Source organism: Lissotriton vulgaris, chromosome 3_1 (assembly GCF_964263255.1).
Source record: "Lissotriton vulgaris chromosome 3_1, aLisVul1.2, whole genome shotgun sequence".
In the NCBI taxonomy this organism is placed as follows: Eukaryota; Metazoa; Chordata; class Amphibia; order Caudata; family Salamandridae; genus Lissotriton; species Lissotriton vulgaris.
This window is the reverse complement of record NC_141689.1, coordinates 1535483752-1535498709: the sequence shown is the minus strand read 5'-3', so window position 1 is coordinate 1535498709 and position 14958 is coordinate 1535483752. Positions and strand designations below refer to the sequence as shown.

Below are 14958 nucleotides of genomic sequence, written 5' to 3'. Positions count from 1 at the left end.
AGTTGGATCTGGCGTCGTAGGAACAGGATTGACAAATAGGACCGTAATAAAATGCCAGATTCGTTGCCTACCACACATGCAAAACGTCTAAACCCAGAAAAGGAAAAAAGAAAAAGAATAGGAGGGCCCAAAGAACCTAAAAGAAAAAACAGAAAACCCCCCCTATCCACCCCCCACCCTGCACCCCTGCAGCTGGCTACGGCCCAAACCCCCTTAGCAGTGTGCCTGTCGCCCAGTAAAAGGAGTCCCGAAATATAGAGAGTAAGAAAAGAATCCTAATCTATAACTCTCAAAAATAAAGAAAGGTGGGGAGGAGCCCACCGCCCGTCCCCCGGCCCCACCGTCCCGCAAGTCCAACAACAACACAGAGTAAAAAAGCCCGGTGGTATTAAGCAGTACAATCAGGATAAATTAGAGATGCAAAATCGACACATAGCGCAGTCAAAGGCAGTGACACACCACCCACATGCCCAGGTCAGCAACAGGAGATCCCCAGACCATAATAATAAATGTTCACCCCTGGCCCTTTCTCTCTCCGCCACCACTGCTAACCACGGAAACCCAGAGAATCCAGGGAGATGTGCACGATAGTCCAAACGGGGAACATCGACTGGAGCACTCAACCATGTCCCGCACATACAGAGCCAATGAGAACAAGCTGGGCCAAGAGTACGTCACACCCGTGGCACAGAGCGAAATCGATCCAAGGGAGAAAGTCTCAGTGTCAGGCCCCTTCTGGAGCGATCTCCGGGTAGAGGGAGATACAGTGCTGGGAGAGAACACTCGTCGTGATTGCAGTCCGTGCTTTCCACTTCAGCCAGGGCAATAAACAGCAGTAGCAAGAGGCACCCCGGGGTCTGGGGTCGCTGGGCAGGCACCGCTACACAACGCCGCCATCTTGTCGCGGTCAGATGTAGAACAAAGAACCCCACTACGGTCTGACGAGGCGGCCATTTTAGAGCATCCACGATGACTTATTAGAGCGTTTACCTCGGTGATCAGGGTTTTTGCAGAGTGTAGCACTTCGGAGTGAAGGGAGACAATAGCCGCCAATAGGTCTCCATAGCCCCGAGCAGTTCCATGTGCCCTCCCGGTCAAGTCGTCTCGCACCACACATCCACCATCACTCCATGACACAGGCTCTCCGAAGCTGCCCTCCATGGTGCGCTTCGTGATCACCACTGGGAACACCTCGAGTAGTGCAGGGCCGCTGATATTGACTAAAGGCGTACAGCTCGAGGAGAGGCGTTAAACAGGTCTAAAAAGAGGCCGTAAACATTGCCCCAGAAGCAAGCCGCTCCGCCCGACATTGAGGGGGTAGAAAGATCGGGAGCCTCCCGCCGCTAGCAGGGCAGTGTTCAAGCACTCGTCCGCAGTCGCGGTGTGGACATCTGCACTCATGCAATCTCTGCGGATAGTTCGCCAGGCACAACCAACGCAATACCTGCAGTCCAAAGGAGCGCACGTTCCAAATTCGGCCGCGTCTATTGTAAATGGTCCGACCGGGTCAAAGCCGCTTCTGACGCCCGGTGTTGATCACCCGGCAGCCGGCCCCAGCGTCCACTCGAGGCCCCGGACTCGGGTCCGCTGCGGGCCGTGAACTTCAGTCGGACATTTCTCCCACTTGCAAAGAGTCGCAAGCCTCAGGATTACACCGCAGGACGCCTGGGCACATCGGCTTCCACGTCGTGTCTTCTAAAAACAGGATCACCGGCAGGATAGTCACAAAGAAGGAGACTGTCTCCGGAGCCGAGGGACTACACGTCCGATCAGGTCGCCATCTTGACTCCTCCCATAAGGCCAATCTTAAAAATAAAAAAGCAATTTCAGTGAAGCCTTACATTACAGGTTCGTGCTCCCCTTCCTGTCTACAACTATTTCCCCATATTTATCATCCTCTTGATAGGACAGGCAAACTATTTAAGAGGATACGAGGTGGACATGAGACTTTAAAAGATGGTATAATAGCTCTGTAATATTTATGTGTTTGTAACAATTTTGTCAATTTTTCTAGAGATTAAAATGACTTATTTTGCCAGTGTTTCTTTCAAAGCTGTGCATGAAAGGCTATTTGTTCTGAGAGAATCTAAATTCAGCTGTAGATCAGCACTAGCTTTGTTCTAGTATCTTGTCCAATCGTTATTGTTATTTTTTATTTTTAATGATCTCTCTTTGGCATGTATATCTGATAATATTAAGAACGAAATTTGGCTTGCAAGCTAGATCTGGTTTTTGTAAACCAAATTCCAGACGTATCTGTGCTCGTCGGATGTACTGTGGTAACTGGAATAATCATCTGTAGGAAATGCATTACATCTGATTAGTTCTCGCCTAGGCAGCACACGTGCTGTCTCTTTGAGACATGCTGTATCTACTCTGTGGGCTTCGAGCACACCCATCGTTTTTCATCTGTTCTTTTCTGCGCCCTTCTAAAAACCTGGCTTTTTATTGATGCATTGGCTGTATTTGTCCCTTCTTTTGGCGTTTGGTTCCCTCCCATAGCAACTGGCTCTATTACATGTAATCCTACCCTCCTGTCTATTTGGGTAAGTTTTGGCACACAATGGTTTTCTTCTACTCTGGCATGGTGGCTTAGAGAGCTCCCGTACCAGCAAGCACTCTACACTCCCCCTGCATCCACTTCAGTGCACCTTTTTTCACATTAGTTTTGGAAGTGGTGGTAAAAAAGGCCTCACACCCTGATTGGTCCCGGCGTTGCCACATTACCAGTATTATGGTCTGCATGCCACACATGGTGGTGCTGAGCCTCACCTCCGGCTCCCTCACCAGCTTGTTTTCAACAGTAGTTCTCAAACGTTTTTAACTATATATATTTTTGTGAGCTGGTTTAAAAGTGTAAAGACTATATTTTGGTTAACTCATTAAGGAATGTATTTGTTTACAGTAACTTGGAATGGTGAGGTGACTGATATAAAACGAAAATGTCGGTTTAACGTGCCTGTGGGATTTCTTTGATAATATTGTTCTCACTCTCATACAAACTATTTACAGCACCGGGAATGGGCCTTCTGGAATTTCATAAATGCGACAAGGGTGGCCAACATTCTCACCTTGCCTGCAAGACATCATTGTGTGATCACTGTCCATGAATAGTGGCTCCACCAGCAGTTCTGTAATCTATCGAAGGGAGAACGTGGAGAGCGCTTAGAAACCAGCTTTGCGCAGGGTTTATGTGAGCTACATGCTGATGTTAAATGTTGTATTACCTGCATGGGTCTTTTTGCCCGGCAGTAAAGGGCCGTGTAAAACAAAGCCTCTGGACTATTGCTGGGTCCTCGGCGTGGCCCCCCACTACTTCCACATTGGACAACAGCCGAGCTGTTTCTTCACACAAACACGCCTGCCGCTCAGGCATTTTTCATTTCAAGATTTCTCTAAAGATTAGCGAAACATGTTAATCGCATGTTTGTTTTTTTAATGCACCTTGTCTTTTTCCTTCACAGGGAATGGTTAAGGAACACCTCTGCCATGGGGCAGCAGTTATAAAAATGTCTTGTTACCTCGGTGAAACGTCTGCAGCTGTATTTCCCATTTTTGATTACCCAAACGAATAAAACATACAAGAGATCACAATTAATTTGCCACACCTTTTAAAACACATTTCAAACAGCTATTTTCCTTCTAGACTACTGCAAAACATGCAGCTCCTCAAAATAAGGTGGTGATTTTGAGAATAAGGTAGACCCAGGTCCATAGCTTACACAGCCGTTTTAGATATTAATTATCTTGCGTTGCCTCCTCCCATGATAGTCTTGCCTTTTTTTAAATAACATCTTTATCACACTATGGGTTTATGCGCCTGCCTGCCACAGTGATTTTTGTTCTGCTACACTCTTACAAAAATTATTTTATATATTTAATTTGGTATCTTCAGTAGGTCACGTGGTTGCGAAAACTGACTCCATATGGCTTAGACAACAACATTGATGGCATTCTAATACAGGAAATACCTCTGCAGAGGTGATGCACAGTATTTTGATTATGCACGAAACCTGATCAATTGTAATGGTTGAATTTTTACCAATTCCATCACATGACGTATATAAAACACTGCAATTTTGTTGGACAGAGATTACCGTAAAGATAGATGATTTTTACTGTTGACCAGAGCTTGTCCCTCTCATTTTTTATTTACCTTGCTGATTACCGAGATGTGCAGACTTAGTCAGATGCTACTAGCTAACCTTCCGGTATAATGGTACATACTTGTTTGTAACATATTGATATCTTGCATCGCAAGAATGTTTAGCCTTCACGCTTTGCCCCTTAGTATCTCAAATTGCCCCTATGTTTGTATAGGTAATATTTGAAGAACCGCTTCCAAGGCTATTTGCTTTGTAAACAATTTCAGATTATAGTTACCCCTCAAATAAAATGTTCAAATTTACACCTCTTCTACTGGATCCCTTTTCATATTTTTAGAATGGTATCATATTATTATCATATGTGTCGTTACTAACCCGCACTTGTTATTAAGCTTGCTTTGCTGGTCTATAACACACCTGGCTAAAGTACCTATTGGAGAAAGAACGGGAGATGAATCAATTTCCACCAGGACATGCATGACATGACTCCTTCTTAATGTCCAGTCCTAAAATTAACGTTGCAATGCAGAAATGTTTACCCTCTGCCGTTAGAGGTTTGCAACACTGCATCGATCCAACCCTAGGTGGCGAAATACATGTTTGTTTCACTTTGCCCGCAGAGTGGTCATTTCATTTGGCCTGCACCGAGAACAATGGGCATTAAATGTGTTCTGTAACCTTGATCAAATTGAATGATTACGAGGCCCAGTAATCTTGTGCACAATAAAATCAGATAACACCACAAAATTCAACATTATTTCACAAACTTCAACACCACACCACATAATTCCACTCCACTACATGCCAGTCCACAACACAAAATACCATTCCACATAATAACACTGCAAAACACACAATCCCACTCTACTTAATTCCAGTACACTCAATACCACAATTTTACAATCCACATATTTCCACTGCACGCCATGGCACATAATTCCACTACACAAATTCACTCGACGCCACACAATTCCATGCCACACAATTCCATAACTAACAATTCCAATCCAAACCACATAATTCCACTACTTACAACATACATACACTTCATAACATTTGAGTAAAAGACATTGTCATTTACAACGCCAATAGCTCTAACTCAAGCAAATACCAGACCTATTGCATTTCCAATGCTTGTCTAATAACACTGCCATTTTCAACTAGAAAACATGATGACCTTAAGAGATTGTTACTGTAAACACAGGGGTTTTGTCCTACGGGGCCAGGCTGGACACTATAAACTGGGAAAAAGACAATTGTGCCTGGTCTCGAATTTAGATGCTGTTTTTTAATTACCAGCAACAAAGCTTTTAATTAAATTATAAAGCTTATGTGTTTTTTCACATTTTTACATTGTTAGAATCATTTTTCGTTGAAAACGAGGTTTAAACATAACCTTTACACAAACATCATACACTTATTGTGAAAACATAAAAAGAATATTTCTGAGAAATGTGAAACAATTATTCAGTGCAAAAAAGAATTACATGCAAACTTCATATGTACAAAAACAATCAATAAATTCATAGGTACACCAGAAATAATAAAGGCAGTCCTATGTGCCTATTTCTTTGGCTGTTTCGGACTGTAAGACACCATAGGCGTTGTTTGATTTTAATAATGTCCAATAGCCTAGGACTGTTGTTATGTGCCTTTGGTGAAAGAAGTAAAGGGATGACTCCTTTAGGAAAGCCGACGCGTTTCCAAACCCGATCCTAAGTGTGTCGGGTTTTTCCTCAGGGCAACCTGGGTACCTGGTGTTGTGAAACATAAAAATAGACTTCATTTAGTGCCTACTCCTGTATTGTTTTCAATTCTGCTTCTCACTGTGCGGAACAAGGATTACCTTTTTGTTCCTGCGCGGTGAAGTCCTGTTTGTTCGGTTGAAGAAATTTTCGAACCTATAGTCATGAAAATAGACACTGTTTGTCCCTGTTTTATCGAACGGAAGGCATTTTGCTTGTTATGCATTAGAGAGGTTCTGGATTCCTACTTACTTGTAAGAGCTTGTATGAAAACCTGGTTCCAATGTGACGTGTTCCTGATATTTTACCCCATCTGGTGGAAAAAGACTAGTTTTAATTGCCTGTAGGTCTTGATTACTGAAAGTTGACTTTTTGAAGTGTTAAAACAGCTTACTTGGGGCAGTACTTTTGTTGGGCGCGGTGCTTCTCCTTTAATGATGTGCTACCGCGGGAACTCGGTCCTGCTGTGAGAGAATCAAAAAGACTAGGTGTATTCTGTTTCCCAAATAATACTCTCGGTTACCTACCCTCTCAATAGGATTCAAGTTACATAGCGCGGGGATGCCCTTGGGTCACCAGGCGCTTTAGAAATCGCTAAAATAAATAAAAAATAAAAATAACTGTGTTCGAGCTAACTTTATTCTTTTTGTTTGCGGGATTAGGGTTTGTATCTGCTCACCTTGTTTAGAAGTTTAGTTCAACCGCACTTGCTCTAGCTGCTGTTTGGTGTGCTACTCCAAATGCGCTGTGAAGGATCACGGAAGTCTAAACCGAAGTCACATGCTTGCCTCCACTACATGCCAGTCCACAACACAAAATACCATTCCACATAATAACACTGCAAAACACACAATCCCACTCTACTTAATTCCAGTACACTCAATACCACAATTTTACAATCCACATATTTCCACTGCACGCCATGGCACATAATTCACTACACAAATTCACTCAACGCCACACAATTCCATGCCACACAATTCCATAACTAACAATTCCAATCCAAACCACATAATTCCACTACTTACAACATACATACACTTCATAACATATGAGTAAAAGACATTGTCATTTACAACGCCAATAGCTCTAACTCAAGCAAATACCAGACCTATTGCATTTCCAATGCTTGTCTAATAACACTGCCATTTTCAACTAGAAAACATGATGAACTTAAGAGATTGTTGGCACTAACTTGACCTTTATTACCCTTTTGACAGCTTCAGCTGATGAACTAAGTAACTTTTCTTTAAGGTGACAAAGTGTGAATATTAAATCATGAGCTCCTTTCTCCAATATTCTAGATGGACTTGAAGTGTCCAATAACCACATCCCCAGGTAGTTTTAAGTCATAGTCTAAATAATCTTCACTGGGCCAAGTTTCACACTTTTTTCGATTTCCTCTTTAGTTCCTGAATAACATTACTTTTGTTTAACCTCCAGCTTATTAATCACGTAGTATTTGTGCAGCTTGTAGAGAGAGTGATATATTTCTATTTTTATGGAGTCTAAAAGTTCTAGATAATCTGCGTATTGTAGGATCGGGATCTTATATCGCCCTATTTTTGGTAGAAATGCATTGGTCTGTTTTCTGGTCCCTAGATCAACTGTATATAAATTAAACAGCAGCGGGGCTAAAACACAGCAAGAAGTAGAGCAGGGCTTAAAACTCACACATTTTGGTGAAAAAAATTAATTCTCATATTTGTGCAGGCAGAGATAAAAAAAAGAACTTGTCTTCAATGGACTCTCAATGTGACTTCCAATGAAGCTGCGGAAAACCATGCTTGACTATGTACATCACCAACTAGCACCAGTGGTCCAACATTGCTGAACAATCTGACTCTTAGGAAGAGAGTTGTTATAAGGGCTACGCAGGGCGAATATCCATTTAAAGTATCCTTTTAAAGGGTAAAGTAACAATACTTTTCAGCAGTGCTGACATATTCTTAACATAACAAAGATGGAGCTTTGGATGGGATTACACGTTAAATTGAGTTCATTATTATTTGTATAGCACATGTACACTGAAGTTTCATGGCACTTAAGAAAGCTACACCCGTACCTTGTCAATTACCTACTAAACCAATATGTCCTTAAAAGCTTTCCAAATATGAATAGTAATAACTCTTCTTGTAGAAATAATGTGAGAAAATGTAATGCTTTGGCTGCAGCTTTAAAGAAAGCATGATTGTCATACATTACAGTGTCAACTCTCAGTACATCTAGCAAAAATGAAGAGGCAGATTGCAAACAATATAGCAGTTTATGTAAACTAAAGTCTAAAGCATTGAAAACGATTGTGCTTACGAGAGGGGCAGCCAGTATATTTCTTTGAATGTAGGTGAAACATGGTGATTTTTGGGATGTTACTCCATTTTTTATTGGAGGCACCCAACAGATGACGTTGCAGTCCAATCGACATTGGACTATGGAATTTTTGAAAGGCACGTGAAATTATTTTAGAGATATATTGAAAAAACAGCGTAAAATTTTTAGCTGGATAAAAAAACGAGCCAGTCACTTTTGACACCTTTGCTTCCGGGGACAGATTAGAAACAACCAATATTCCTACATTACATATAATCAAAGAGGGAGCAAGGCAAGGTCCAATAATATAAAGCTAATCAAAGGTGCACATAATTCCTTAAAGTGACAACAGCATTTGGGAAGAAGATTTGTTTTCTCCTCATAATGTGAACCTGACACTTCAGGTTAAACTCTTTTTAGAACTACTTTTATTTATCTCCATGATCACTATTCTACACGTGACTGAAATGTCAAACTTCAGTTCCACAAACATTTAAGAACAATTGACAGTATAAACATGAAAGAGAGAGCAACATGGGTTGGGAAAGCTAACGAGGAAGAGAGCTAGAGAGCAACATGGGTTGGGAAAGCAAATGAGGGAGAGAGCTACATGGAGCTTGGGGTGTTTTTTGCAGAGGGAGAAGCAGATGAGCAAGAGAGCAACGCAGCGTGTAGTGTTTTGCTGGGAGAGAAGCACACAAAGAGGAGAGGAACAAAGAGCATAGGGAAGGGGGTACATCAGTGGGAAAGCACAAGAGGGAGAGAGATGGAAAACACATTCACTCTTGTGGAGGGGTTCAAAAAAGAAAGAAAGAAAATGAGTTTTCTAAAAGTGAGCAATAGAAAGATAGAAGCCAGCCAAGCGAAATTATGGCTATGCTCCAAGGGAGGGACAAACACGAGATAAACAAGATGATTCAAAGAAAGCCATTGGATAAGCAGCAAACAAATAAGAGTGACAATAAAGCCAACCAATGATAAGCAATAGGAGAGCAGTAAGCCTACTGTCAGTTAGGCCCTTTACAACCAGGCAGCTTGGGATGTCTGGCAGGCAGGAACTAAAAAGCTTTCCTATCAGTAGAACTACGGTAGCTGCAATGGAACAACAAAGAAGTTGGAAAAACATTGGTGATATTGCTCCTTATCACATACCTCACGGGTTGCATTTCCCGCAGTAAATCCTCAAGACTCTTTTCATAGTGTTCGGCAACCACCACCAGCCTTTCTGTGGGAATTAAAATGATACGGTTAGGGGTGCAATTTTCGCACAATACTATACACGGAGCTGTCTTCACCGACGTTCAGCATGGGTGCACACAAAACCCACCCGAGGCTGCGAATGGCAGAGAAACAGAATCAGTATCCACCAACATTTGAAGCTGCAGAAGAACTCACAGCCAAATAATATCTACAGAATAGTGTTTTTTCCACAGTTGTGAGTGCAAGATTAGATGGGGAGCCTTGGGTGTTTCAGGGGAGTATGAGTTGCTCATTAGGAGGGTAAAGAACACCCACAAAGATCCAACTGTGACTTTCACATACATCCTCTGTTATTCCTCCACCCCATTTAGCCATGGAATTACATTGGCAATAAAAAGTTGAGTAAGTGTTTAAAAGGAATGTAAAACTTGCCAAAAATTTCACTTATTTTATTGGGAAACGATTTTTCCTCCAGGAAAAATATTTCTCTCTTGAGGGGGAAACAAAAATGAAAAGTTACAAATGCTAATGCACATTTTCAATACAGTTAAAGCTGCTAATTGCCCACCCAGGGGGAAACCGGTATGGCAGTAGCCGACACCTGGAATTCTGTGCCTTATGTAGGTTCCCATGCTTACTTCTGCGTTCCTTGGTGACACCTACGCCAAGATCGTTTCCTATTTTCAAAGATATGCTTGTGAATCGGTTCCTTTATGTGCACCTACCCAAAACACCGAGCATATATGTCGCGGTAGAAGAAGATGAAGGGATTTCATGGTGCCAGAAAGTGAAACTCTGCCACTTTGCAGGAACTGCAGCAGCATTATTCCCCCTTAAAGGGTAAGTTGGTTACCTGCACTTACCAAGTAAGCTATAGAAATGAATCTTTCAACTTCCTACCGATACCAGTAGGTTCAATGTTGTAACGAGTAAATAAGTGAGGGTAATCACATCATGCAACAAAGCACACCCAAGGTCAGCAAGTGTTGCTAAATCCCACTTCACAAACTGTCTATGTCTGACGTGCCAACAGGGAAGGATTTGAATGAATCACGTTCCCTCTGAGTGTACTCTGTACTTGCATCCCTCAATTTCCATCCAACATAATATTCAGGAATTCCTTCACATTAACTATATAAAAACACTCAAGGAAAATCATTCGGAATTTTTAATGAGCTACTTGGAGATCTTGTGATGCACTGAGAATGTTTGTGTCATGCATCTACTTTTTATTATCGTTAAAAAGCTCAAAACAAAACTTGTAGCATGAAACGGAATATGTAACCCCAAGAAAAACGGAAATGATTAACCAACACTATTTAAAAACGTTACTGAATATGAGCATTGTATGCGATCCCGGCAGTGAGTGTCAAAAGCTGTGCCCTGCAATGGAACAGAAGTGAAAAGAAGTCTGTAACTCAAAAAAGCCATTACAAATATTTCAGTAGCGTGTCAAGGTGCTACACCGAGTACTGCAGATAAACCACAGAGGGGATGGGTACTTGCAGGTTTTAGTGCAGCGGCACTGGAGATATATCATGCAAAGTCCGAGTAAGGGGGAGCTTTGGGGTAGAGGTTAGGCAGAAGTGATCACTGGCTTTGGTGCACAGGCCGGGCAGTGGTGAGTTTTTGTACAGGCAGCAACTGGTAAGATTTGTGATTAGTTGGGCTTTGGCAAGGTTTGATGCGGAGGCTAGGTAATGATTAGTTATTGTGCACATTGGCTGGAGCTTTGATGCAGAGTCTAAGCAACGGCGAGCCTTTGATGCAGAGGCTGAGCAATGGCCAGCCTTTGATGCAGAGGCTGAGCAATGGCCAGCCTTTGATGCAGAGGCTGAGCAATGATGAGCCTTTGATGCGGAGGCTGAGCAATGGCCAGCCTTTGATGCAGAGGCTGAGCAATGGCGAGCCTTTGATGCAGAGGCTGAGCAATGGCCAGCCTTTGATGCAGAGGCTGAGCAATGGCCAGCCTTTGATGCAGAGGCTGAGCAATGGAGAGCTTTTGCTGCAGAGGCTGAGCAATGGCCAGCCTTTGATGCGGAGGCGGAGCAATGGCGAGCCTTTGATGCATAGGCTGAGCAATGGCGAGCTTTTGATGCAGAGGCTGAGCATGGCCAGCCTTTGATGCAGAGGCTGAGCAATGGCGAGCCTTTGATGCAGAGGCTGAGCAATGGCGAGCTTTTGCTGCAGAGGCTGAGCAATGGCCAGCCTTTGATGCAGAGGCTGAGCAATGGCCAGCCTTTGATGCAGAGGCTGAGCAATGGCGAGCCTTTGATGCAGAGGCTGAGCAATGGCCAGCCTTTGATGCAGAGGCTGAGCAATGGCGAGCTTTTGCTGCAGAGGCTGAGCAATGGCCAGCCTTTGATGCGGAGGCGGAGCAATGGCGAGCCTTTGATGCAGAGGATGAGCAATGGCGAGCCTTTGATGCGGAGGCGGAGCAATGGCCAGCCTTTGATGCAGAGGCTGAGCAATGGCGAGCCTTTGATGCGGAGGCTGAGCAATGGCCAGCCTTTGATGCAGAGGCGGAGCAATGGCCAGCCTTTGATGCAGAGGCTGAGCAATGGCGAGCCTTTGATGCGGAGGCTGAGCAATGGCCAGCCTTTGATGCAGAGGCTGAGCAATGGCCAGCCTTTGATGCGGAGGCGGAGCAATGGCGAGCCTTTGATGCAGAGGCTGAGCAATGGCCAGCCTTTGATGCAGAGGCTGAGCAATGGCGAGCTTTTGCTGCAGAGGCCGAGCAATGGCCAGCCTTTGATGCGGAGGCTGAGCAATGGCCAGCCTTTGATGCAGAGGCTGAGCAATGGCGAGCTTTTGCTGCAGAGGCTGAGCAATGGCCAGCCTTTGATGCGGAGGCTGAGCAATGGCCAGCCTTTGATGCGGAGGCTGAGCAATGGCCAGCCTTTGATGCAGAGGCTGAGCAATGGCCAGCCTTTGATGCAGAGGCTGAGCAATGGCCAGCCTTTGATGCAGAGCCTGAGCAATGGCTAGCCTTTGATGCAGAGGCTGAGCAATGGTGAGCCTTTGATGCAAAGGCTAAGCAATGGCGAGCCTTTGCTGCAGAGTCAGATCAATGGCGAGCCTTTGATGCAGAGACTGAGCAATGGCGAGCTTTTGATGCAGAGGATGAGCATGGCCAGCCTTTGATGCAGAGGCTGAGCAATGGCGAGCTTTTGCTGCAGAGGCTGAGCAATGGCCAGCCTTTGATGCAGAGCCTGAGCAATGGCTAGCCTTTGATGCAGAGGCTGAGCAATGGTGAGCCTTTGATGCAAAGGCTAAGCAATGGCGAGCCTTTGCTGCAGAGTCTGAGCAATGGCCAGCCTTTGATGCAGAGGCTGAGCAATGGCCAGCCTTTGATGCAGAGGCTGAGCAATGGCGAGCTTTTGATGCAGAGGATGAGCAACAGCCAACCTTTGATGCAGAGGCTGAGCAATGGTGAGCTTTTGATGCAGAGGCTGTGCAATGGCGAGCTTTTGATGCAGAGGCTGAGCAATGGCGACTCTTTGATGCATAGGCTGAGCAATGGCCAGCCTTTGATGCAGAGGCTGAGCAATGGCGACTCTTTGATGCAGAGGCTGAGCAATTGCCAGCCTTTGATGCAGAGGCTGTGCAATGGTGAGCTTTTGATGCAGAGGCTGAGCATGGCCAGCCTTTGATGCAGAGGCTGAGCAATGGCGACTCTTTGATGCATAGGCTGAGCAATGGCGAGCCTTTAATGCAGAGGCTGAGCAATGATGAGCCTTTGATGCATAGGCTGAGCAATGATGAGCCTTTGATGCAGAGGCTGAGCAATGGTGAACTTTTGAAGCAGAGTTTGAGCAATGGCGAGCCTTTAATGCAGAGGCTGAGCAATGGTGAGCCTTTGATGCATAGGCTGAGCAATGGCGAGCTTTTGATGCATAGGCTGGGCAATGGCGAGCTTTTGATGCAGAGGATGAGCAACAGCCAACCTTTGATGCAGAGGCTGAGCAATGGCGAGCTTTTGATGCAGAGGATGAGCAACAGCCAACCTTTGATGCAGAGGCTGAGCAATGGTGAGCTTTTGATGCAGAGGCTGTGCAATGGCGAGCTTTTGATGCAGAGGCTGAGCAATGGCGACTCTTTGATGCATAGGCTGAGCAATGGCCAGCCTTTGATGCAGAGGCTGAGCAATGGCGACTCTTTGATGCAGAGGCTGAGCAATTGCCAGCCTTTGATGCAGAGGCTGTGCAATGGTGAGCTTTTGATGCAGAGGCTGAGCATGGCCAGCCTTTGATGCAGAGGCTGAGCAATGGCGACTCTTTGATGCATAGGCTGAGCAATGGCGAGCCTTTAATGCAGAGGCTGAGCAATGATGAGCCTTTGATGCATAGGCTGAGCAATGATGAGCCTTTGATGCAGAGGCTGAGCAATGGTGAACTTTTGAAGCAGAGTTTGAGCAATGGCGAGCCTTTAATGCAGAGGCTGAGCAATGGTGAGCCTTTGATGCATAGGCTGAGCAATGGCGAGCTTTTGATGCATAGGCTGGGCAATGGCGAGCTTTTGATGCAGAGGATGAGCAACAGCCAACCTTTGATGCAGAGGCTGAGCAATGGTGAGCTTTTGATGCAGAGGCTGAGCATGGCCAGCCTTTGATGCAGAGGCTGTGCAATGGCGAGCTTTTGATGCAGAGGCTGAGCATGGCCAGCCTTTGATGCAGAGGCTGTGCAATGGCGAGCTTTTGATGCAGAGGCTGAGCAATGGCCAGCCTTTGATGCAGAGGCTGAGCAATGGCGACTCTTTGATGCAGAGGCTGAGCAATGGTGAGCCTATGATGCATAGGCTGAGCAATGGCAAGCTTTTGCTGCAGAGCCTGAGCAATGGCTAGCCTTTGATGCAGAGTCTGAGCAATGATGAGCCTTTGATGCAGAGGCTGAGCAATGGCGACTCTTTGATGCAGAGGCTGAGCAATGGTGAACTTTTGTGCAGAGGCTGGGCAAAAGCTGGCTTTGAATGCAGAGGCTGAGCAAAGGCGAGTTTTTGATGCAGAGACTGAACAATCGTGAGTTTTTGATGCAGAGGCAGGGCAATGGCGAGCTTTTTCTGGAGAGGCTGCGCAACAGCGAGCTTTTGCTGGAGAGGCTGTGCAATGGCTAGCTATTGATGGCAAGTCTAAGCAATGGCAAGCTATTAGGTTTAGAGGCTGAGCAATGGTGAGATTTTGTACAGAGATCAAGCAATAGTGAGCATTTACGTGAACAGACCGAGCAATGGCAAGCTTTTGATACAGTGACTGGACAGTTGAATGCTTTGTAACAGAAGCTGGCCATTGGCTAACATTAGTGTAAAGGGTTAGCAATGGCAAGTCTTTGTGTAAAGGCCATGGTAGTGATAAGATTTGTTGCTAAAACTGGGCAGAGACAAACTTACTTGCCAAGGATGGGTAGCGGTACGTTTGATGTAGAAAAAGGGTAATAACAAATGTTGGTGTTAAGGTGAGGCAAGAGTGAGCTACAGTCCAGGGGCAAGGCAGTTGTGAGCATTTGTGCAAGCTATGTCAAGCTTTAAACAGAAGCTAGGTAATGGTGCTCCTTAATGCGCAGACTAGAAATGTGTGCTCTTTTTACACAGAGATTCAGAAA

General features: G+C 44.8%; 1 protein-coding gene across 1 annotated transcript in view; it reads right to left on the bottom strand.

The window, feature by feature from the left end:
* Nucleotides 1–14958, bottom strand: part of TBCK (TBC1 domain containing kinase) — a 1513148-nt gene that overhangs the window by 1292998 nt on the left and 205192 nt on the right. Inside the window, exon 3 of the mRNA XM_086962029.1 lies at nucleotides 9314–9386. Coding sequence (XP_086818155.1) covers nucleotides 9314–9386 — 73 coding nt within the window. The remainder of the gene's footprint in view (nucleotides 1–9313; nucleotides 9387–14958) is intronic.